Source organism: Heptranchias perlo, chromosome 29 (genome assembly GCF_035084215.1).
Source record: "Heptranchias perlo isolate sHepPer1 chromosome 29, sHepPer1.hap1, whole genome shotgun sequence".
Taxonomy (NCBI): domain Eukaryota; kingdom Metazoa; phylum Chordata; class Chondrichthyes; order Hexanchiformes; family Hexanchidae; genus Heptranchias; species Heptranchias perlo.
In genome coordinates, this window is record NC_090353.1 from 35576670 (window position 1) to 35602980 (window position 26311).

General features: G+C 47.5%; 1 protein-coding gene across 1 annotated transcript in view; it reads left to right on the forward strand.

Annotated features, from left to right (window-relative positions):
* yjefn3 (YjeF N-terminal domain containing 3) overlaps nt 1-26311 on the forward strand; it is an 87329-nt gene continuing 61018 nt past the window's right edge. Inside the window, exon 1 of the mRNA XM_067968637.1 lies at nt 1-182. Within this exon, the coding sequence (XP_067824738.1) occupies nt 1-182 (182 nt within the window). The remainder of the gene's footprint in view (nt 183-26311) is intronic.

The following is a 26311-nucleotide window of genomic DNA, read 5'->3' on the forward strand; positions in this document are numbered from 1 at the left end:
ATGCAGTGGAGCCCAGAAGCCACAGTGCCTGAGAGCAGCTCCCAGCCTCACAGCATCAGCATCAGCGCCAGGCATAAAACTCCCCCTCCACAAGCACAGCGACAACTGCACACAGACATGGCCAGCACCAACCACGCAGTGGAACAGGAGGCAGCAGAGAGCGAGCCCATCAAATTCCTCAGGTAAGCCAGAGCCTGCGATCGGTATGTCGATGGAAGACTCTCTTTCCCCCTGCCTGAACAGGAGGAGCTGCATTTGTTCCTCAAAATGCTGTAAGATCTGTTGCTGCTTTCAGCTGCATCATTGTGTAAGTGTTCAGAGCTGCCTGGGCACTGAGCTACCCCCAAGGACCCACTCAAAAAGTGCTCCTCTGTTTTGGCTTCCAATCTGATTCAGCTCGTAGCGCCCCTCCGAGTCTGATGGGAGCTGGTGATTGTGGACAGGGGGGCTCCTCGAAGCGATGTCCTGAATGAATTGAACTTTATATTTTGTTGGTTGTGTAGGTGGGTGCCATAATGAAAAGTCAAGTATGTTAGAATTCGTTATTGCGTAGAAAACGTCGGGTGTCCTGGGGGATCGATTGAATGCTTCGGATTGTTTTTTTGGGAGTGGGTGGGGGTGAAGATGGAACACAAGCTGCACAATTCAGACGTTGAGACATAAACCCCCCACCCTCAACACCCCACCAGTCCTCACGCTGCCTGCACTTCATCCCCTGAACATCAACTATTGTGTGTACGACACACGCACACGCACAGAGTGTTCGTACACGGGAAGCTGGCTTGGCGCACGAGAGATAAATTTGCGTTGTACCCCTGTGAGGTCGGTGGTGTTTAAGTTGCTTCATTTTGAAACGTCGAGTGCAGTCAGAGCTGCCCCTGGGATTGACATCAAGCAGTCGGCCAATACAGGGGAGGGGGCGGCTGTGATGTGGATTAATATCTCTACGGGCTGGGGTACAATCCGTATGGGGTCCGTAGGCCTACCTTGGTGAACTTTACCCACTGCAATACTTTTCTTTAGTACGTCGCGGGTGATTTCGGAGACCGGGCAGCGACGATTGGAGATATGACCTCACCGTGGCAGGAACGAAACTTGGCGGGATTACCCGCCCAACGCCAAACCGTGCGTCTGGGTTCATCCAGAGACTCCCCCTCCCCCCCACACCCCCCTCCCCGCAAGCCGGGTTGAAGACCTGAACTCCGACCTATGCTCCCGTCGAGAGAAGCTCCCCGTGGGGAGGGCAGCATCGGATGTTTTATCCCAACATTATGCCCTCAGCTTCCCCCAGCCCACTGGGTAAAGGTGCCACAGGCTGGTAGCAATGCATCAAAGAGACCAGCAAGCTACTGGGTTCCATCAGTTCTGGGCACCGCATCTCAGGAAGGTTATGTTAGCCTTGGAGGGGGTGCAGCACAGATTCACCAAAATGATTCCGAGGGGTTTAAAGGGTTAAATTATAAGGACAGGTTGCGTAAACTTTTATTCCCTCGAGGGGTGATCTAATCGAGGTGTTTAAAATGTTAAAAGGATTTGATTGGGTAGATATAGAGGAGCTATTTCCTCTGGTGGGGGAATCAAGAACAAGGGGGCATAATCTTAAAATTCGAGCTAGGACATTTAGTATGAAATCAAGAAGCATTTCTTCACACAGAGGGTAGTGGTAAACTGGAACTCTTTTCCCCAAAAGGCTGTGGATGCTGGGAGTCAATTGGAGCTTTTAAGACTGAGATCGATAGATTTTTGATTGGTAAGGGTATCAAGGGCTATGGAGCAAAGGTGGGTAAATGGAGTTGAGTTACAGATCAGCCATGATCTAATTGAATGGCAGAACAGACTCGGGGGGCTGAATGGCCTCCCTCTGTTCCTATCAGCTGAGGTGGACATTCCCGTTAACCCCGTTGTCCCACAGCCTGGGATGGCAAAATAAAATCGGGATGGGTTCCCACTTTTGATCCCTATCCACTGACTCCTGCTGGATGTCTGATGAGGACATGATTGAGATGGTCAAATATCCAATACTGCTCTCACGGTCAATGGCACAGAGGGAGGGGCAAACTCTGGCACGGGCGCATAGGATCTGGGCATGCCTGGTTCTGAAACACTGTCACAGGAGCAACAGCGAGCTCAGGGCAAAAAACTGGGCCCATCTCCTCCGATTCCCCAATGGGGGACAAATATATTTTACCGCAAGTGTTACAGACCGAAGCCTGATTTTTATCTCACTGTCTGTGATGTTTAGTCATCTGTTTCTTGCTGTTGAAGTGTTTATAGACTGGTTTCAATTTGGGAAAGACAGTAGAAGGGGGTACCAATTAAAAATACAAAAGCAGCTGAGACTCCACTGATTCAGAGTCTTACAGAGCAGGATGATCACTGCACCAACCATGGTCTGTGCTGAGTTAAGGGATCTCACCCAAGCTAGCAATTGGCCCGGTTTAGGGTGGGAGGAGTAGGGGTGGGGGGATTAATCATCCAAGGTTCCTGTTCTTTATTACTATCCAGTGACCCCGGTTGGACTGTGTTTGTGTGCGGACATGGGGTGCGGAGATGATTAGCCTCCGCTGTGATGCCCTCCCACGGTTGAACAGTCCGCCTGTGCTCACTGTCTGGGCTGACACTCGTCACCTGTGGAATTGAACCCGGGCCAGAATCAACGCTTCCAGTAGAAAAGCGGAAGAAAATATAAAACATGGAGATTCTAACATTCAGAACCACAGGGACAGGATCAGAATAACAAGCCCCCTGAACACCTCCTCTCCAGATTGTCGAGAGCTTAAATACAGAGTGGCAATTGTCCAACTATAGACCTAAAAGAAGTTTCATTAATTGTCTGAATGGTGCAAAATGTCAACTGTGTTATAGTCCAATGGAATGATGTGATCACAGGGTTTCTGATGTTGTATTCATATATCACTATAACCCTGCAGTGTCTGTTATATTTATAATGGCATTTGAATCAACAGCAGCAGGTTGCAAAAAGGTTGTTTTTCAAATTTCTTGTAGAAATGTTGCTACTTCCCTTTAGGAAGTGGGAGAATGTTCTTGCAAAAAAAAAACAAACAAAGCGGGGGCTCACTAATTACAGCGTGGAGAATCCTTTGTTGCTCTGTCATTTTAAAAATTCTGTTCCAACTTTCTCCTGTTCTCTCCTGAAAGAAAGAAAGAAAGAAAGATAGAGAGAAAGAAAGAGAGAAAAAGAGAGCTTGCATTTGTGTCGTGTTTTCCATGTCCTCGGAAGGAATGAGTTCGAGTAGGAGATGGTGCGATGAGTCTTCATTTCAATGCCTGGAGGGTGGGCAGGATGGAGGGTTTTGGACACTGCACGGTCATATGGAGGAAGGTTCAGAGGAGCAGTGGCCACAATAACAATGAGAGAAATAAAAGTTGTGATGGAGAAAGGTAGAGGTTGAACGCTAGAGATGTGGGAAGAAAGAGTGTGGTTAATCAGGTGGGAATCTTTATAATGCATCCAGCTCATGAGTTTGAGAAAGGTGTTGGAGAAAATCTTGGGAGTAATATTCAAATCTTTGTTGTGTGTGTGGGAGTGGGTTTGGATAAAACCTCTCCCTTTACAAGACCACTGTGTGCCTTTATTCCTTGGATTCCTGATTTCAGATCAATGTTTCAACAGCCATGTTCCAATTTGCTGGTTCTACACATCTCACCCAAGAACCCAAATGAACGACAGCACCTGACAAGTCTCCCACTGCGGGAAACAGTCACAATTACACGTCTTATAGCACTGCTGCCTTGGAATTTAAGGGGTAATGTCACTCCTGCAGAGGTGTCTGGCCCGCTGGTATCAGTAATTCAGATACACGACCAGGCATCACGAATGCCAGCTGACAGTATGGAGTTCAAGAACTACCTTTTGATTGAAAATTAAATGCTGTGGCGTAGAATGGTTGGTGGGCAGTGCCTAGTGCTTGGCCCTGATAAATGTCATTCTGCTCCCAGTTCAGGGTCCAGTATCACCGCGGCTTTCTTGTTTTAATGCTTGGGTTTTCTCCGGTCTAATGGGTAGACTGCCCTCTGCCCACCCGACATGGTTTGCTCACGGGATCTGATTCTTTCTTGTTTGTTCTTGCTGTCGCTGTGACTTTGTACTTTGTTTAAGTCAAGCAGGGTGACCCGCTCGTGTGGGGAAGCATAGCATGTTCATTATTTTTGTACTTTTAAGTGAAGACAAGTTGTACTGATTGAACGAAGTGCGTCTGACCGTAACTGTTGTTCTGGATGCTCACTTGCCGTGAGATACAGCAGCTTAATGATTCATAATGGCATCGTCTCACGCAAAGATGCAAGGAGATTGAAGAAACACACTAAGGGAAGACACGAATATCCCGTTCAGATCACAATTGTTACACCTCTGAGTTATACTATCATGCAGTTAGATAATGGGCAGTATGGGCACATTTTGAGATGTAAAACACTCAGGCCCCAGGCTGGTGACCAGCACCACCGTAGCCCACAGAATATCTAAGGCAGGTCCCTAAACTTGTAACAGTCAGAGTGAATTATCACTGGCCCTGAGTTACAAGACAATAATTCTGAATTTGTACTTTCAACTCACCAATTTTTGTTGGTTGCTGTAAACTGCTTTGTTCCCCATTTGTCTCTCGTCCTCTCCTGAAGGACATGGCTCTCACTGGGGCACATCTTCATGGGTTGCAGCTTCTCTCTGATACCACACTCAAAAAGACATTCTTCAGGTGATGAGCCTAGCCAGCGAATGTTGGCTATTCCACCACAGGGGTTGTCACAGCCTGATCCTGCCCTCATCCAACATCTGTACACACGTGTGGGGGGAGGGGGGGTCACTGGACAGTGATCAGGAGCAGGAACCCTGGAAACTGCTCATTCCGCACGTACCAGCACAGGGTGATTGTTTCTAATAATGGCACTGGCTTAAAATAAATAATAAAATAAAATAATGCAGATACAGTATAATAATCAGAGCACAGGATTGTATGCTACTCGCTCCGTCATACCCCTCAAACACAGTCTCTGACGAATATCCATTCAGTTCCTTCTCGAACTTGCTGACACTATCAACAACAACAACAACTTGCATTTATAAAGTGCCTTTAACGTAGAGAAACGGCCCAGGGCGCTTCACAGGAGCGATTATCAAACAAAATTTGACACGAGCCACATAGGGAGATATTAGGACAGGTGACCAAAAGCCTGGACAAAGCGGTAGGTTTTAAGGAGCATCTTAAAGGAGGAGAGAGAGGTGGAGAGGTTTAGGGAGGGAATTCCAGAGCTCAGGGTCAAGGCAGCTGAAGGCACGGCCGCCATTTGTGGGGCGAAGGAAATTGGGGATGCACAAGGGGCCAGAATTGGAGGAGCGCAGAGTTCTCGGAGGGTTGTGGGATCTTTTACATCCACCTGAGCAGACACAGGGTCTTGGTTAAACGTTTCATCCGAAAGTTGGTACCTCTGACAGTGCAGCACTCCCTCAGTACTGCACTGGAGTGTCAGATCTAGTTTATTACTGTAGGTTGTAGGAGGAGGGTTACAGAGAAAGGGAGGGAGGCGAGGCTTTGTAGGGATTTGAAAACAAGGATGAGAATTTTAAAATCGAGGCATTGCTGGACCGGGAGCCAATGTAGGTCAGCGGGCACAGGGGGTGATGGGTGAACAGGACTTGGTGAGAATATACACACCAAAGGGAGAGACAGGAGCAGGCACGGAAGTAGAAAGATAATATTTATGTGCACACACAGACAGAGAGACAGAAAGCAAAAATCATGGAAAGAAAGATTGCAGGCATATGAGACCAAAAGCTTTAATTTTTTTTTTGTTTGTGCTTGGCTGGTGGAGGCACAGCGGAGATTAGAATGGGAGCTGAGCACCTGCATGACTCACTTAGATGTTTTAAGATGTGATGCAGATTTGCTATTATTGTGTGTGCTGTCAGAACTCATCCGCAGCCGCACAGAAGCAGCTGATGGTTCTTTTTTGACATCCTTTACACCGAGCGTACGTTTGAAGTGAGGGGAGCACAAATGTCTGATAAACAGATAAAAAAGATCTTCAGCAAGGGGAGGCAGCCCCTGATTTGCCGCAAGTTGTCAGGCAGCAGGCAGCTATGGGATTAGGAGAAAAATAATGAGAGTCTGATCTGATTTGAGATCAGCCGGTGCCCTCCTTATTTCTGTGAGAGGACCTTGATGTCATTTGGATTTCATTTCCTGGAATAAGTCTGTCTTTGGCCTCAGTTGAGCATGAGAGTAAATAGCCTCGCAGCTGAAAAAACGTCTTATTTTTCTGCTTCAGTTTTTTTCATCTCCTGAATGTAGAAACTGTTTCCACTGGCAGGAGGGTCAGTAACCAGAGGACACAGATTTATGATAATCGGCAAAGGAACCCAGAAGGGAGATGAGGAGACATTTTTTTTACGTGACGAGTTGTTATGATCTGGAATGCGCTGCCTGAAAGGGCGGTGGAAGCAGATTCAGTAATAACTTTCAATAGGGAATTGGATAAATACTTGAAAAGGAAGAATTTACAGGGCTATGGGGAAAGAGCAGGGAGAGTGGGACTAATTGGATTGCTCCTTCAAAAAGCTGGCACAAGTACAATGGGCCAAATGGCCTCCTTCTGTGCTGTAAGAGCCTAAGACAGCGTCTCTGTCATCAGTACTGTGCATCGTGCCTATGCCAGCTCTTTGAAAGAGCTATCCAATTAGTCCCACTCCCCCCTGCTCTTTCCCCATAGCCTGCAAATGTTTTCCTTTCTGAATATATCTCCAATTGCCTGAAAGGGTGATGGAAGCAGATTTGTTAGTAACTTTCAAAATGGAATTGAAAAGGAAAAAAATTTGCAGGGCTACGGGGAAAAAGTGGGGGAGCGGGACTAATTGGATAGCTCTTTAAAAGAGCTGGCACAGGCACGATGGGCCGAATGGCCTCCTTCTGTGCTGTAAGATTCTATGAATGTGCTGAGGGTTTAGTTCCGTGGGCTGTTGTCATTCTCTGGTATCTTGCACAAGCGGCCCTGCTTTGAGATTAAGCCTAAGATGTATCAACAGAAATAAACTAGATCTGACACTCCAGTGCAGTACTGAGGGAGTGCTGCACTGTCAGAGGTGCCGTCTTTCAGATGAAACGTTTAACCAAAGCCCTGTGTGTCTGCTCAGGTGGATGTAAAAGATCCCACGGCACTATTTGAAGAAGAGCAGGGGTGTTCTCCTGGTATCCTGGCTAATATTCCTCCCTCAACCACCTAAAACAGATTAATTGGTCATTCAATTTATTTGCTATTTGTGGGACCTTGCTGTGCGTAGACTGGCTGTCGTGTTTCCCTACATTACAACAGTGCATTAGTAATTCATTGACTGTAAAGCGCTTTGGGACGTCCTGAGTTCGTATAAACGCAAGTTCTTGTTTTCTTTCTCTGAGGGACAACAGAGTGTGGCCCAATCCTGTCCTTACTTTCTAGCAGTGGTCATTAGGTAGCAGTCAAGAGTGGGATGGCTGCACCATTGCAGCTTGGAAGAGGGCCCAGGGAGAGACAATGTCCCACGAATTGTGACCAGGCCCGAAAGTAAAAAGTGCAAAATAGCACAAGTTGTACTTGTGATTTAAATAGGTTGAAATTTATGCCATTTTTCTGGGGTTTTTCAATATTCATTCTTGGGATGTGGGCAAGGCAGGCATTTATTGCCCATCCCTATGAGATTGCCCTTTGAGAAGGTGGTGGTGGGCCTTCTTCTTGAACCGCTGCAGTCCGTGTGATGAAGGTTCTCCCACAGTGCTGTTAGGGAGGGAGTTCCAGGATTTTGACCCAGCGACGATGAAAGATCGGCCGATATATTTCCAAGTCGGGATGGTGTGTGACTCGGAGAGGAACCTGGAGGTGGTGTTGTTCCCATGCGCCTGCTGCCCTTTTCCTTCTAGGTGGTGGAGTTGGCGGGTTTGGGAGGTGCTGTCGAAGAAGCCTTGGCGACTTGCTGCAGTGCATCCTGTGGATAGTCCACACTGCAGCCACAGTGTGTCAATGGTGGGGGATTCCTCTATACTGGCAGCATTCATTTGCAAGACGCTTACAAATTCTTTTAAATCCCACACATACTCGCTGCCAACTTAATTTAAAAAAAAAATTAATTATTGAAGAGTGAAGCATTCTCAGAGATCCCTCTGTGTTGTGGGAAATTTGATCTCTTGCCCATTAAATAACTCTTTTATGAGGGCTTCGCAGTCAGGTTTGAAGTACTGGTTTGTATGACTGGCCTGTGTTTCAGTTTAATAATCATGTACGCTCTTGGCTCAAATTATTTCCAATTTCTATTGAAAGGAAGGAGAGTTGGACTGACATGTGCAGCTCTCCCGGGGAAGGGGCGCTGTTTCTGTTCGTGTTAAGAGTTTGCTGCAGTGAAAATTGGGTTGCCCCTCAGGCAGTGTAGACCGTTTTTTTTAACAAAGAACAGCACCTCGACCCAAGGAACAGGAACTCCAGCCAAGGAACAGGAACTCCACCCAAGGATCAGGAAGTCTACCCAAGGAACAGGAACTCCACCCAAGGATTAGGAACTCTAAGGAACAGGAACTCCACCCAAGGATTAGGAACTCTAAGGAACAGGAACTCTACCCAGGGAACAGGAACTCCACCCAAGGATTAGGAACCCCAAGGAACAGGAACTCCACCCAAGGAACAGAAACTCCACCCAAGGATTAGGAACCCCAAGGAACAGGAACTCTACCCAGGGAACAGGAACTCCACCCAAGGATTAGGAACTCCAAGGAACAGGAACTCCACCCAAGGAACAGGAACTCCACTCAAGGATTAGGAACCCCAAGGAACAGGAACTCTACCCAAGGAACAGGAACTCCACCCAAGGATTAGGAACTCCAAGGAACAGGAACTCTACCCAGGGAACAGGAACTCCACCCAAGGATTAGGAACCCCAAGGAACAGGAACTCGACCCAAGGAACAGAAACTCCACCCAAGGATTAGGAACCCCAAGGAACAGGAACTCTACCCAGGGAACAGGAACTCCACCCAAGGATTAGGAACTCCAAGGAACAGGAACTCCACCCAAGGAACAGGAACTCCACTCAAGGATTAGGAACCCCAAGGAACAGGAACTCTACCCAAGGAACAGGAACTCCACCCAAGGATTAGGAACTCCAAGGAACAGGAACTCTACCCAAGGAACAGGAACTCCACCCAAGGATTAGGAACTCTAAGGAACAGGAACTCTACCCAAGAAACAGGAACTCCACCCAAGGATTAGGAACTCCAAGCAACAGGAACTTCACCCAAGGAAGCTCTCTGCCTGTTCTTGGGCTCTCTGTCTGTATATGTGTCTGCCTGTATATGTGTCTGACTGTATGCGTGCCTGCTTATGTCTGTATGTGTGACTGTGTTTCTGCGTGCACTAGTTCTGACATCCCAGTAATCCTGTTTTCTTCCCTATTGCTGTTAGTTGACAACAGCCTGTGCTCGAGTCTTTCCATCTGAATGAACAAGGGTTAAATAAAGACATCAGTACAAAGCGGTGTGAGGGCTTTGTGATCTCAGTTCACTTATCTCCGGCCGCTGAGGGAATCAGCGTGATAATCCCTCAAGGACGAAAGCAACTGCCTCTCTGCCACTTTATTGACAATCAGAATTCAACGGGGGAGCATTCCCGCTGGACAGTTATTGACGTGGTGTCCCAGTGTGTGACCCAATGATCTCACTTACTTCGGAGAAAAACGAACAAAAGAGTCCTAGCGTCCTAGTGACAGCATTGTCTCACTTCCACACAACCTCATTGCGATGGGGTTGATGCGTATCCTCCTCTGGGCTCTTCCTCTCCTTAAAAATGGCTCGATTTCCCCTTTTGAAAGCTCGCTGATACTCACCGTCCAGCTTTATATTTGGGTGAGGAACTGGGGGGAGAAGGGCTGCCGGTGCTTATTGCATTCCTTCAAAGGACGGAGCTGAAAGAAATAGTGAACATTCAGCATATCATTGCTCGGCAGCTAGACGTCATCGCCTCAATGTCATGGAATGCACCCTCTGCAGGCATCTGCGTAGACAGCTATTGTCAACAAACAAAGAACCCACATCGTGACTAAAAACAGACAATAATGAATCCAGTACAAATTATCAACACGCTCTGGAATGATTTTATTGCTGTAATCTCATACCTCAACTTCATTCTGACGATATTAAGATGTCACTCGAACCCCTCGATTAGATTCCAGCCTTTATCTCACTCCTGGGTATCTGTTATTCTATATATAAACCCCCCGAGCCTCTCAATTAGATTCCAGCCTTTAACTCACTCCTGGTATCTGTTATTCTATATATAAACCCCCCGAACCTCTCGATTAGATTCCAGCCTGTAACTCACTCCCGGGTATCCGTTATTCTATATATAAACTCCTCAAACGCCTCGATTAGATTCCAGCCTGTAACTCACTCCCGGGTATCTGTTATTCTATATATAAACCCCCCGAACCCCTCGATTAGATTCCAGCCTTTAACTCACTCCCGGGTATCTGTTATTCTATATATAAACCCCTCAAACGCCTCGATTAGATTCCAGCCTGTAACTCACTCCCGGGTATCTGTTATTCTATATATAAACCCCCCAAGCTTCTCGATTAGATTCCAGCCTGTAACTCACTCCTGGGTATCTGTTATTCTATATATAAACCCCCCGAACCTCTCGATTAGATTCCAGCCTGTAACTCACTCCTGGGTATCTGTTATTCTATATATAAACCACCCGAGCCCCTCGATTAGATTCCAGTCTGTAACTCACTCCCGGGTATCTGTCATTTTATATATAAACCACCCGAAAGCCTCGGGAAAGAAAATTAAATACATTAAAAGGAGGAATACACTTAGAGGATTGTGAACAGTTCTGGTCTCTATATTATATAAAAAGATATAGAGCCACTGGAGGAGGCGCAAAAAAGATTTACTAGGATGATACCAGAACTGAGAGGTTATACCCATCAGGAAAGATTGAACATGCTGGGGCTCTTTTTTCTAGAAAAGAGAAGACTGAGGGATGACCTGATAGAGATCTTTAAGATTATGAAAGGGTTTGATAGGGTAGACGTAGAGAAGATGTTTCCACTTGCGGGGAGACTAGAACTAAGGGCCACAAATATAAGATAGTCACTAATAAATCCAATAGGGAATTCAGGAGAAACTTGTTTACCCAGAGAGTGGTGAGAATGTGGAACTCGCTACCACAAGGAGTAGTTGAGGCGAATAGCATCGATGCATTTTTAGGGGGGAAGCTAGATAAACACATGAGGGAGAAAGGAATAGAAGGATATGTTGATGGGGTGAGATGAAGAACATAAGAACATAAGAAATAGGAGCAGGAGTAGGCCATACGGCCCCTCGAGCCTGCTCCGCCATTCAATAAGATCATGGCTGATCTACCTCAGCTCCATTTTTCCGCCCTATTCCCATAGCCCTTGATTCCCTTAGTGTCCTGATATCCATCGATCTCAGTCTTGAATATACTCAATGACTGAGGATCCACAGTCCTCTGGGGTAGAGAATTCCAAAGATTTACAACCCCCCGAGTGAAGAAATTTTTCCTCATCTCAGTCCTAAACGGCCGACCCCTTACCTTGAGACTACGACCATTTGGACGCAGCTATTAGCTCATAGGTAATTTCTAACCTACATTGTGCCCAGTTTTGGGTGCTTTACTTACGAAGGATGTCAAGAAGGGTGGGAGGATGCTCGTGTGGAGCATAAACACCAGCATAGACCAGTTGGACTGAATGGCCTAATTCGATGCTGTACATTCTGTATAATTTTATGTAATTCTATGAGTACGCCTTTAAACCTGAGGTACTCGAGCACTTTAGAAATGGTTACCATGGCAACTGTGGTTCTTTTTCTGCTAAATATAGATGAATATCAGTACTTGGAATTCACCCCCGATGTGAGGAAAAGTCAATGAACCCTTGAGTGTCAGGAAGCCCACTAAACCCCCCCCCCCCCGCCACTTTACTGCATTCAACGATGAGAACTTGCATTGATTTAGCATCTTTAACATAGAAGAACAGGGTGGGGGAGGGGGGAGGGGGGAGGGGGGTCTTAAAGGAAGATAGAGAGGTGAAGAAGTCAGGATGGGAATTCCAAGACCTAGGCAGCTGAAAGCATGGCCTCCATTGGTGGGGGGAAGGGAAAGGAGGGGATGATGCACGAAAGTCTGGAGTCAGAGGCATGGAGAGTTCAGGTGGGGGGAGGGGGGGAAGGAAAGAAAGAAAGACTTGGACTTCTATAGCTTTGAGTTACAGTAATTGTTGTAGGAAATGTGGCAGCCAATTTGCGCACAGCAAGGTCCCACAGACAGCAATGTGATAATGACCAGATAACCTGCTTTAGTGATGTTGGTTGAGGGATAAATATTGGCCCAGGACACCGGGGAGAACTCCCCCTGCATCATCTTCTAGTGCCGTGGAATCTTTTACTTCCATCTGAGACGGCAGACTGGGGCCTACGTTTAACGTCTCATCCTAAAGATGGCACCTCCGACAGTGCAGCACTCCCTCAGTACTGCACCGGAGAAGCCCGGATTATGTGCCAAAGTCCCTGGAGTGGGTCTTGAGCCCACAAACCTCTGATTCAGAGGCGAGAGTGCTGAGCAACAGCTGACACGGCGATAGAGACGGGCAAGGCCACGGATTTAAACACATAGATGAGAATTTTACATTTGATGCATTAAGGGACCGGTGAGCAAGGATAGAAATTTCAATCAGCACTGAACACATGGACTAAGTTCCTCTCTGAGCCATTTGGACAGAGGCATTAGCTCAAAGGCCGGATGGTAACTTCTACCCTACATTGTGCCCAGTTTTGGGTGCCTTACTTACCAAGTATGTCAAGGCCATGAAGAGGGTGCAGAAGAGAGTCGTTAAGTTGGAAATAGCAATGACAAGCTTTAGTTATAAGGAGAGACAAGATAAACTGTGCCTCTTTTCACTAGAAGAAAGGGTAAGAGGAGATCTGATGGAGATGTTCAAAATTATGAGGGGTTTTGATAAAGTAAATTGGGAAAAAACTATTTCCACTGGTCAGTGCATCGGTAACTAGAGGTCAGAAATTTAAGGTCATCAAAAGGTGTGGATTGCCCTATCAGAAACAGTGGTGGATCTATAATAGTTTTTAAAAGGGAACTGAATAAATGTTTGATAAAGAAAAAGTTATAAAGGTCTTGGGTAAAAGGGCCAAGTGGATGAGCTCTTTCAGAGAGCTGGCACAGGTGTAATGGGCTGAATGGCTTCCTCGTGTGCTGTGATATTCTATTAATAAACATATTCTGTGCCGAGCCAACTGATCCCAACCGTGGCGGTACTCGGGACACTACAACTTGACCTCAGCATTCCTGGGTCAGGGTGGGGAAAAGTTAGCCAGGATTCCTGCTCCTGATCGCTGTCCGGTGAATCCCGACAGAAACAGCTGTGTAGATCACAGGATCGGTCTCGGTTATGGTGGTTCCGCTTTTCCCACACAAACAGGTGTCAGCCCTGGCTCAGTGGGTAGCACTCTCACCTCTGAATTAGGAAGTTCGTGGGTTTGAGTCCCCACTCCGGAGACTTGAGCACAAATGCACGCTGACGCTCCTGGTGCAGTGCTGAGGGAGTGCTGCACTGTCGTAGGTGCCGTCTTTCGGATGAGACGTTAAACCAAGGCCCCGTCCGTCCTCTCAGGTGGATGTAAAAGATTCTATGGCACTATTTCGAAGAAGAGCAGGGGAGTTCTCCCCAGTGTCCTGGCCAATATTTATCCCTTAACCAACATCACTAAAAAAACAGATTATCTGGTCATTATCATGTTACCGTTTGTGGGAGCTTGCTGAGTGCAAATTGGCTGCTGTGTTTCATTGTGAAGCGCTTTAGGACGTCCTGAGGTCGTGAAAGGCGCTATATAAATGCAAGTTCTTTCTTTCTTTTCTTCATATCCTGCCAGCACCCAGTGTTTGTGTTTACACGCAAAGAATAGCCACTTTGGCAATGGGGCCACAAGCTCCTGGCACCCGTGGACTTGTTGCTCTGCCTGAGTCAGCACCTTCAGGAGTGGTGGGGATTATTTGAAGGACAGGGAGAGCTTTGGGATGAGGATATCCTTATCAGGAAAGGCTGAACAGGTGGGGACTCTTCTTTAGAAAAGAGAAGGCTGAGGGCTAACCTGATAGAGGTCTTTAAGATAATGATAGAGTAGATGTAGAGAAAATGTTTCCACTTGTCGGGGGAGTCCAAAACTAGAGGTCATAAATATAAAATAGCCGCTAACAAATCCAATAAGTAATTCAGGAGAAACTTTACCCAAAGGGTGGTGAGAATGTGGAACTCGCTACCACAAGGAGTAGTTGAGGCGAATAGCATAGATGCATTTAAGGGGAAGCTAGATGAACACATGTGGGAGAAAGGAATAGAAGGATATGGTGATAGTGTGAGATGCAGTAGGGAGGGAGGAGGCTCGTGTGGAGCATAAACACTGGCACAGACCGTTTGGGCCGATTGGCCTGTTTCTGTGCTGTAGTTTTGAAGTAGCTCGATGTAGCTGTAATATTACCCATTAGTTTACAGCTGAGGCAGCTGGCCAGCTACACAACAACACTGTGCAAGAGGGAATCTCAAGGTGTCTCCAGGGACAATGATGCACTTTAATAACATGTTATAAAGTTAATCTAATTTTCCTGCTCCTTCACCTGCTCACAGCATTCAGACAAAACAATATTAGCACCTTGGACTTATTGCAAAGCCCTTGTTAACAAGACATCGAGGGAGGTGAACTAGGAATCGGTCTCCTTACGTGCAAGGTTTTCTTTTTTGGTCTTGCAAACTGTGGTGAAGAGTTAAAATCCCAGGGGCCACAGAACAAAGTGAGGAGGAAGAAAGGGAATTCAGGGGGGAATTTTTTCACCAATGGGGCGGTTGAGTGGTGAAGAACATTGAAGCAGACAGTATAAATGGGATTGAGGGTGATGGTGAGAAGTTGAGGTTGAGAGATATATTGAGAAGATAGGGTTGGGAATATGGTGAGAAAGTGGTGTTAACTCAATCAGTGCTGTTCCTTGGTTGACTCGTCCATTGCCACTTGTGAGAGGTGCCCTCGCTACATCTTACTTGACCCGGCCAAATCTTGTCCTTTAGAGAGAGTGTTAATGCCTGGTCACTGTGGGATTCACATGCAGCTCTCTTAATTGAGAATACAGTTCTCTAGTCTCGCAGTTATTCAGCAACTCTGCATCTGATTTCTGCTTATAGTTCATTTGCATATTTCTCTCTATCTCCATATTTTGCCATACTCACCTCAATTGCACGAATCTCGGTCCATCCTACTCCATCTGCCCCAACTCCATCCCAGACAACCCATCCATCCATCCATACCAACTCCATCCTCCCAAACTCCCAGACAACCCATTCCACCCTACTCAGTCCTACCCAAGCTAACTCCATCAAACTTTACCCAACTCAATTTAACTTCACCCTGTTAACCCACCCAAGCTAAATATGGCAACAATCTATCCCAAAAGGGGTATGTCATTATAAGGGAGCCCATAAGTTTTTATTTCTTTTAATACTGGTTATCTGAAAGTCCTCACAGGCAATTGTAACTGTGTTACAGCTATTTTATTTGGACTTGTTTGTCTGATTGAGCTACTAGGAACTGGACTGAGACGACCCAAACCCTTTTCACAGAGCACCTGTACACCCAGCAGAGAGAGGAGACTTTCATCCCACCAGTCTGGGTTGGATTGGTGAAATGCAATGTATATAACCCACCGCGTCAAATGGTTCCAAGCTGATGGCTCGATGGGAACTTTAAGCCAAAAACGTTGAGTGGCCAATCACAAGAAATGTAAGATGTAAAGTTCTAAAGGTGTTCAGGAGCTTGGTTTGAGTTACCTTTTGAGGGGGTAGAACGAAAATCTGTATGACCTTTCCTCAGGAGATGAAAAGTTTGGGCCAAAAGTCATTGACAGGACAGATTGAATGTAGTATGTGGAGAACAGGATCATGTTCCATGCTTTCTTGCACTAAATGTTATCAGCACACCCAATAATGATTCTGTATCCTTTCTCAAAGCATGTTCAAGCCAATTTGGATCAGACATTATTCAGGAATCGACCTTTGACCTCTTCAGTCCGACGTTGTAGCAAAGCAAACCTCAAGGCTGGTGGAGTTCATAGTTCGCCTTTTGCTGTCCCAGCTGTTGTAACCGATGATATTATTCTCGGCCAACTCCAGAGCCTTTTCCCGTAGCTCTGGAAATTTTTCCTTTTAAAATATTTATCCAATTCCCTTTTGAAAGTTATTATTGAATCTGCTTCCACCGCCCTTTCAGGCAGCACATTCCAGATCATTACTCGCTGTGTAAAAAAATTTTCTTCTCATCTCCCCTCTGGTTCTTTTGCCAATTCTCTTGAATCTGTGTCCTCTGGTTACCGACCCTCCTGCCAGTGGAAACAGTTTCTCCCTATCTACCCTATCAAAACCCCTCATAATTTTGGGCACCTCTATTAAATCTCCCCTTAACCTTGTCTGCTGTAAGGAGAACAACCCCAGATTCTCCAGTCTCTGCACATAACTGAAGTCCCTCATACCTGGTACCATCTCTTCTGCACCCTCTCCAAGGCCTTGACATCCTTCTTAAAGTGTGGTGCCCAGAATTGAACACAATACTCCAACTGAGGCCTAACCAGTGATTTATAAAGGTTTAGCATAACGAAGAAAGGTTTATAAAGGCCTTCAAAATTACCCTTATCCTTTCAGAATCCTCAATCTACCAGCTCCTGTAGGGTAAGTTCCATACGAAGGGAGGGGGTGAAGTGACTGGGGTATGTTGGCTCGATTCCCAGGTTTGGGTTACTGAGTTGCTCGATACACTTCCTGTCAAAGTCAGCTGTGCAGTCTCACCTTCTGCCGCCCCCTGCGTCGTCTGCCCCTGCGCACACTGTCAGCCATTGACAGCCCTGGTGCCTCGAGGGGACCTGTCGAACAGTTACATATCACAGCAAGGGGGTGAAATTCTGGCAGGTGAACCTCGAGGAGCGCTGAATAATTGAACAGGAAATGGGAACTCACGCAGGGACTCAGCAAGTTTCACAACTTACATAAAAACAAATCCAAAAAAAATTGATTTTGTTATTAATAAGTGGGTCAATTGAGAACGCGGAGCCTCCTTTTAACCTTTTGGGGGACGGGATATTTGCTCCTTTCAACACACGCAGTTTAGATGCAATCTATCCCAGTGGGTTTTATAAAACGGTGAAGGGGCCATTTGTAGGCCACTTCTCCCCCCTCCCCCCACCTCACTGTCGGCTCTTGGCAGGCTTGGTTCTCCATGTGGGATATCCACAGCCGGGATTCAGTGACAAACTCCCTCTCCCGTTCTTGTTGTGCAGCCACGGAAGTTGTGAAGTGGGTTCAAATGGAACTATTTTGTAGAACTATTGGCCCTGTCGTTTTCTTTCCCATGGGCCCAACAACAGTGCGATTGAAATCAGGAGGTGACCGTACAGGAGTCCTGTAGAACGGTGGTCCCAGCCCACCGCTCTGTGAAGTTTCGTGTTGCAGCTTTCCTGAGAGCGGACCTTGAACAAAAACATCGCTCGGCATTGTGGCCCACAACGAGCAGTGACCAACACAGCCCCCGCCGTACAATAGCAAACAAACCAATTCCCAGAAGCTTCATTTAAAAAAAATTATTCATTCTAGGATAGGTCGGCATTTATTGCCTGTCCCCTGGTTGCCCTGAGAAGGTGGTGGTGGGCCGCCTTCTTCTTGGACCGCCAGACTAGCGGTTTGATACAACTGATAGGGCTCGCTGGGCCACTTCAGAGGTCGGGGTGAAGAGTCAACCATGTTGGTGTGGGGTCTGGAGTCACGTATAGGCCCGGACCGGGTAAGGACGGTGGATTTCCTTCCGTAAAAGGACATTAGTGAACCAGTTGGGTTTTTACGACAATCCGACAGCTTCACGGTCACTTTCACTGATACCAGATTTTTATTTCCAGAATTTGCTGAGATTGTACCCGCATATACTCCGCTCCCCCGTGTAACTAAAACCCTATTTGTGCATCCAAAGAACACAAGGTTAACTACTGTCTCTCTCTGTCAGGACCCGCACTAGCAGGGTTTTGCTGTCACTGCAAGCGTCACCCAGTGCAGCTGTCAGTTCTATTTTCCTCAAAAGGTACTGGAAATCCCCAGACACAAACCCTACAGTCAACGATACCTTACTGTGTCAATCGGAACAACAACTTCCGCCTTTAGAAAGAAGGAACCTGCATTTATATAGCACATTTCACGACCTCAAGACGTCCCAAAGCACTTTACAGCCAATTAAGTACTTTTTGAAGTGGTCACTGTTGAAATGTAGGAAACACAGCAGCCAATTTGCGCACAGCAAGATCCCACAAACAGCCAGATAACCAGTTACAGGTTACAGCATGGAAGGAAGCCGTTCGGCCCATCGAGTCTGGGCCGGCTCTATGCCAGAGCAATTCCAGCTAGTCCCATTCCCCCGCCTTATGCCTGTAGCCCTGCAAATTTTTTACTTTTAAGCACTTATCCAGTTCCCTTTTGAAGGCCATGATTGAATCTGCCTCCACCACCCCCTCGGGCAGTGAATTCCAGATCCTAACCACTCGCTGTGTAAAAAAGTTTTTCCTCATGTCACCTTTGGTTCTTTTGCCAATCACCTTAAATCTATGCCCTCTGGTTCTTGACCCTTCCGCCAATGGGAACAGTTTCTCTCTATCTACTCTGTCTAGACCCTTCGTGATTTTGAATACCTCTATCAAATCTCCTCTCAACCTTCTCTGTTCCAAGGAGAACAATCCCAGCTTCTCCAGTCTATCCACGTAACTGAAGTCCCTCATCCCTGGAATCATTCTAGTAAATCTCTTTTGCACCCTCTCTAAGGCCTTCACATCCTTCCTAAAGTGCGGTGCCCAGAAATGGACACATACAACAGATGTGGCCGAACCAGTGTTTTATAAAAGTTTAACATAACCTCCTTACTTTTGTACTCTGCCTCTATTTATAAAGTCATGATGTGGAGATGCCGGTGATGGACTGGGGTTGACAATTGTAAACAATTTTACAACACCAAGTTATAGTCCAGCAATTTTATTTTAAATTCACAAGCTTTCGGAGGCTTCCCCCTTCGTCAGGTGAACGATGTGAAAAATGTAAAGCCCAGGATCCCGTATGCTTTTTTATCCGCTTTCTCAACCTGTCCTGCCACCTTCAATGATTTGTGCACATATACCCCCAGATCTCTCTGTTCCTGCACCCCCTTTAGAATTGGACCATTCTAATGGAAATAAGATCAAGCTCTTATTGCCAACGAGAGATTTAAAAAAACAATAAGCGTTTTTCTCAGGTGATTTCAGCTGCTCAGGTTCATGCTCAATTTCAAAAATATAAAATCAATCAACCAGAGCTCTGTGTACTCAGGGTGATTGAGACCACCACCTCAGATTGAACCAATCTGAGTGCAATTACCTTGAAATGATTGGATTTAAAATACAGACAGTACACCTCATGTATATCTTATATAAATCTCATGTAGATTAATCTCACTTTCATCTACAAATGATTAAATAAAAAAAAAATAATCGCCGATGTAATGCAATAACTCCTGACGCCTACTCTCCCCTCTCTCTCAGCCCAGGGTTGCCAACTCTGGTTGGACATATTCCTGGAGGTTTCATCACATGACCTCCCGCCTCTGCACTCCCGCCATTGGTCGCCCAACACACCCATCCTCGCGTTGCCCCGCTTTCCCAGGGCCAATCAGAAAGCGAACAGACTCTTCATTAACTGATTGGATGATTCCTGACTGTCAGTCAAACAGTGTTTTTTTTCCAAACCTCCAATATTTTTATAACTAATAAACAAAAGTGTTCAAAGAAAATTTTAAAAAGCATACAATTTTTAATGCCCTTACGACTTTTCTTCTGGGTGTTGCTCAGATCGGTGTCCGTTAGATTAACCTTTCATTCCTGGAGACTCCAGGGCAATCTTGGAAGGTTGGCCAGAGACCTTTTATCGATACCACAATGGTCAGTGGTCCCGTGAACTCTCCGCCCTTGTTCCTCCTGAGCTCCACATAAACCGTCCCACAGTTTTCCACCTTGTTGTGTTGAAATGAAGACTCTTCACTTCAAAACTGGGCAATTCCTTGCTTGGTCCAGTCTCAACCTTCCTTCTACAATCTTTTAAACTCCAAGCATAATTCAACTAACCCAGTGCTGTCCAATACCTTAGCCGCCAATCACATGTGGCTAATTGCAATTCCAGATGCGGCTAATTGTGATTCCAGATGTGGCTAATTGCACTTCTGATTGGTAAATAAAAGAAATGAGTAATAGACACCGTTGTAGGTCATGTGATCTCAATACTCATACTCGCATGTGAACTTTAACCTTTTTGTGAGTTTGTTGGTAAGACTAAAAGCAGAGAGTGCGAGTGATTTTTGATTGTTGTGAGTGTTTTGCTTCCTTGGTCACTGAATGGTGGGAGATGTTTGTTAAGTGAATATACACGTGAAGTGCATTTACCTGGATTGTGCGTATGGCATTTTCTGCTAAAATTAATGCCTGTGGCTAAAAAGGTGTTGCCATAGCAACACCTGTGGCTAGTCAGCAATTTCTGATCTAATCACGATCTTGTGTGAGCTGTGGTTCAGTGGGAGCTGCACTCTCACCTCTGAGTCAGAAGGTCGGGACACCGGGGTGAACTCCACATATCTCTTTCGAAATATTGGCCGTGGGATCTTTTACATCTATCGGACAGGGCAGACGGGGCCTCGGTTTAATGTTTCATCTGAAAAGCGGCATCTCCGACAGTGCGGCACTCCCTCAGTACCGGCACTGGGAGTGTCAGCTTAGATTATGCGCTCAGGTCTTTGGAGCGTGACTATTTTTCACGTATGAGTTGGGTTACCCTGGAGTCTCGAGGAATTGAAGATCAATCTCCAGGACACTGCTGCGAGCAACATCTGGGGAGAAATATCATAAGGGACATTAAACACAAATTAGGTGTTTGCCCAGGGATGCTGAGACTGGTTGTAGTGACCACCTCCCGTGCTTGCTGTCTCACATTGTTTCCCGGTCCGCCAGCATCTCGAATTTATAGTTCTCATGCTTGCGTTCATCCATCCATGGCCTCATCCCTTCCATGTCTCTGTAACCTCCTCCAGCCCTACAATGCACCAAAATCTCTGCACTACTTCAATTCTGGCCTCTTGCATATCCCCTACTTCCTTCGCTCCACCATTGGCGGCCGTGCCTTCAGCTGCCTGGGCCCTGAGCTCTGGAATTCCCTCCCTAAACCTCTCCGCCTCTCTCTCCTCCTTTAAGACACTCCTTAAAACCTACCTCTTTGACCAAGCTTTTGGTCACCTGTCCTAATATCTCCTTATGTGGCTCGGTGTCAAATTTTGTTTGATAATCGCTCCTGTGAAACACCTTGGGACGTTTTACTACGTTAAAGGCGCTATATAAATGCAAGTTGTTGTTGTTATAGTGTCCAAACATCTTAACTAACTTAACACAGTCCAAGGAACGAGCCTGGGAACCTCCCAGTCTACCGTCCCGCCCTTATAAAGTGAGCTATTTGGGGGAGATCAGATCTTCCTTGATCTCTCCAAAGGAGAATACCAATTTTTAGTGGCCAGCGATTTCGGGCTGCGAGCTCATTCAAAAGCGGTTTACGGTTATCGAGATTTTACCACTTTTTGAGACTGTCCCGAGCTCATTTCACCGAGGAGCCTACAGTCCGAGGGGACATACATCCCACCGGCCCGGGGAGGCTGAATTTGCAACCGATTCCCAGAGGTAAAGTTGATGATAAGAAAGCTCGAGATTTTCTTCTGCCTTACTGTTCCGGCACCTGTGACCTTGAGATTGTCAATCGGTGTCACACCTGAGAGAGAACACAGGGCACTCACTACATCCCTGCTTAACGTATATCGTGCATGCGTTGTTATTACATCGACTTCTTAAGCCCTGTGGGACTAAATCCCAGAAAACGTAATTAACTCTGGGTACCTTTAAAAAGGAACTGGATCATTAACTGCCGAAAGAGGGAATTGAGGGCCACAGAAATACGAGTAGATTTGCTTCGATTCCTACAACACCAACTTGCATTTATATAGCGCCTTTAACGTAGTAAAAACGTCCCGAGGCGTTTCACGGGAGCGATTATCAAACAAAATATGACACCGAGCCACATAAGGAGATATTGTCACAAACCCTGGAGAGTTATAGAGCAAAGAGATCTAGGAGTACAGGTTCATAGCTCCTTGAAAGTGGAGTCACAGGTGGATAGGGTGGTGAAGAAGGCATTCAGCATGCTTGGTTTCATTGGTCAGAACATTGAATACAGGAGTTGGGATGTCTTGTTGAAGTTGAACAAGACATTAGTAAGGCCACACTTGGAATACTGTGTACAGTTCTGGTCACCCTATTATAGAAAGGATATTATTAAACTAGAAAGAGTGCAGAAAAGATTTACTAGGATGCTACCGGGACTTGATGGTTTGACTTATAGGGAGAGGTTGGATAGACTGAGACTTTTTTCCCTGGAGAGTAGGAGGTTAAGGGGTGATCTTATAGAAGTCTATAAAATAATGAGGGGCATAGATAAGGTCGATAGTCAAAATCTTTTCCCAAAGGTAGGGGAGTCTATAACGAGGGGGCATAGATTTAAGGTGAGAAGGGAGAGATACAAAAGGGTCCAGAGGGGCAATTTTTTCACTCAAAGGGTGGTGAGTGTCTGGAACGAGCTGCCAGAGGCAGTAGTAGAGGCGGGTACAATTTTGTCTTTTAAAAAGCATTTGGACAGTTACATGGGTAAGATGGGTATAGAGGGATATGGGCCAAGTGCAGGCAATTGGGACTAGCTTAGTGGTATAAACTGGGCGACATGGACATGTTGGGCCGAAGGGCCTGTTTCCATGTTGTAAACTTCTATGATTCTATGATTCTATGATGTGTAAAATCAGACTGAACTGGATTGTATTTTGATCTAAGAAAACAAAAAAAAAATGTGGTCTGACAACCAGATTCCCACGATGGAGATTTCCGCTTCTGTGCCTCCCGGTCAGAGACGCTCCCCCTCTCCTCCCCCCACAGCCTCCACCCCCCCCCGCTTCTCATTCACTATAAGAGGAGAAAAATCACAGACTGCCACTGAAAAACCCCGTCCCTAGAGGTTAATGTGCAGTTCTTTTCCACGGTTGTTGGCTTGCAAGCTGGAAATTGCTGTCTGAGCAGTTGCTCCTTTAAATCTTCGAGTTTCCACGGCAACCAGAGTGGCCAGCTTGTCGACGGAACAAGGCCTTTGATGTGTGCCGCCCGATCAGGACCTGGACGCAATTTAAAGGTGGAATTCTCTGAAACTCCATCTGCTGCATTAACAAATAAATAGAGTGATTTCTGGCCCAGTGATGGGAAAGGCTTGTCCACACTGAGTGATTGCTAAGTGTACCAGAGCGGGGATTTGATGGGCCATTGGGGCTTCTTTGCTGCGGCAGGTCAACCATCAAGGGATTGGAATGAAATTGACATCTGAGAAGGTGGCGGAGTTCCCAACAACCTCAAAACAAAAAGGGCGAGTTTAATTGTGTCAACCACAGCTCAGTGGGCAGCACCCGCTCGCCTCGGAGTCAGAAAGCCGTGGGTTTAAACCCCCGCCCCCCCCCCCCCCCCCGACTCCAGAGACTTGAGCACATAATCCAGGCCGACACTCCCAGTGCCGGTACCGAGGGGGTGCTGCACTGTCGGAGGTGCCGTCTTTCGTCAAACCGAGGCCCCGTCTGCCCTCTCAGGAGGATGTAAAATGAATCCACGGCCACTATTTCAAAGAAGAGCAGGGGGAGTTCTCCCCGGTGTCCTGGGGAAATATTTATCCCTCAACCAACATCACTAAAACAGATTATCTGGTCATTATCTCGCTGCTGTTTGTGGGATCTTGCTGTGCGCAAATTGGTTGCCGCGTTTCCTACATCACAACAGTGACTACGCTTCAAAAAATACTTCATTGATTGTCACGCACTTTGAGACGTCCTGAGGTTTTGAACGGCGCTATAGAAATACAAGTTTTTTCTTTTCTTTCTTCTGTTTTAAAATTTTCCCCCTCAACCCTACCCTCCATCTCCAGAGAGCCCCCACTCTCGTTTCCACGGCCTCCTGCTGCCCTCCAGTACTTCAGCCAGGTGGCCACGCATGAGTCTCGACTGGTGAGTGTCTGCAGGCTATTCAACTGTGAAAGGCACCGCAGCTGAGCCTGATCCCATTTTTGCCTAATGTTCACAGGCGCTTTCCAGCTGGGGGATGGTGGGGGGAGAGGGGGGGCGATGGTGGGGGGGGGTGAGGGGGGTGGTGGGGGGGGTGAGGGGGGATGGTGGGGGGGGTGAGGGGGGATGGTGGGGGGGTGAGGGGGGATGGTGGGGATGGTGAGGGGGATGGTGAGGGGGGATGGTGAGGGGAGTGAGGGGGGGTTGAGGGGGGATGGTGGGGGCGGTGAGGGGGGATGGTGGGGGGGGTGAGGGGGGATGGTGGGGGGTTGAGGGGGGATGGTGGGGGGGGGTGAGGGGGGATTGTGGGGTGAGTGGGGGATGATGGGGTTGGGCGGGATGGTGAGGGTGGGGGGGTGAGGGGGTGAGGGGGGAGGGTGAGGGGGAGGGGGGATGGTGGGGGGGTGAGGGAGGATGGTGGGGGGGTGAGGGGGGATGGTGAGGGGGGTGAGGGGGGATGGTGGGGGGGGTGAGTGGGGGATGATGGGGTTGGGGGGGATGGTGAGGGTGGGGGGGTGAGGGGGTGAGGTGGGAGGGTGAGGGTGAGGGGGGATGGTGGGGGGGTGAGGGGGGATGGTGGGGAGTTGAGGGAGGATGGTGAGTGGGGATGGTGGGGGGGTGACGGGGGGGGGGAAAGGGGGAGGACTCTGGACAGGTACAGTGCAGGGATCAAACCTGTGATCTTCCTGGGTCAACTTCCGACTGGTTCATACGTTTATCCGTTAGGGGAACAAATACCAGTCAGTGAGGAGACCTCAAGAGCGGAGGCCAGAAAAGAGTCAGCACTTCCAGGAGAGGGGGGCGGGGGGAAGAAAGCCGGGACCATTTAAAAAATATTAGAGGCCTCTGGTTGGCGATTCAGTGGCCTTCTGTCGTACTGAGCTCCACGGACCAGCAGCTCACAGGTCCCACCCCCCCAGTCGGTGCTGGGGGTGGGGGCTAGTACAATTGTGATAACATTTCGGCAGATACAGCTCACCTGGCCCAGAGCTGGGTGAGGGGGGGCCGGAGAATTATTAGCCAAGTTCCCCCTTCCGATTGCTACCCATTGATCCCCTGCTGGTGATGGTGGTGCGCGGGCACCAATGCTGCGATGCACCCCGTGGTTGAATAGCCTGCCAACGCTTCCCCCCCCCTGCCCCGTGAGTGCTCACATATAAAGACTGGGTAAGGAACCGGGGGGCGGGGAGGGCTGCTAAACTCTACGAGGTGCTTTCAAGAGAAGAGGTGAAAGAGGGACGATAACTGAAGGGATATAACTGCCGTCAACATTTTTATTTGAACAGGGAGATTAGGAAGCCACGTGCGGAGATGCAGCCACAGCTTCTCCACCCGCTGTCTCGCTGGTCGAACTTGGGGCTTGACATTTGTTTCGAAGCGCTGGGGGAGCAGGGCAGCTACAGAACACCCTCTGTGAAAACTGAAGCGAGACACGGCACGGGAAAATCACAACACACCACACAGAGGAGCAGGGGAGAAGTCGGCTGTTTTTTGGTGCTCAGCTGCCTGCCCCTTGTTTACTCAGTGGGTGTTTTGTTCCATCACCTGCTCCCTGTGTTTCCACAACAGCACTTCTTTCTGCTGCACCGTCCGGTGTGTCGCAGAGTCAGGCTGCTCAGAGTTTTATCCCCCATTTTACAACAAGTTTAAAGATTAGAAACAGGCTGGTGGGGTGTCACACACAGGTAATAGCACACAGGCTCTGTATCTAACCCGCACTGTACCTGCCCTGGGAGTGTTTGATGGGACAGTGTAGAGGGAGCTTTACTCTGTATCTAACCCGTGCTGTACCTGCCCTGGGAGTGTTTGATGGGACAGTGTAGAGGGAGCTTTACTCTGTATCTAACCCGTGCTGTACCTGCCCTGGGAGTGTTTGATGGGACAGTGTAGAGGGAGCTTTACTCTGTATCTAACCCGTGCTGTACCTGCCCTGGGAGTGTTTGATGGGACAGTGTAGAGGGAGCTTTACTCTGTATCTAACCCGTGCTGTACCTGCCCTGGGAGTGTTTGATGGGACAG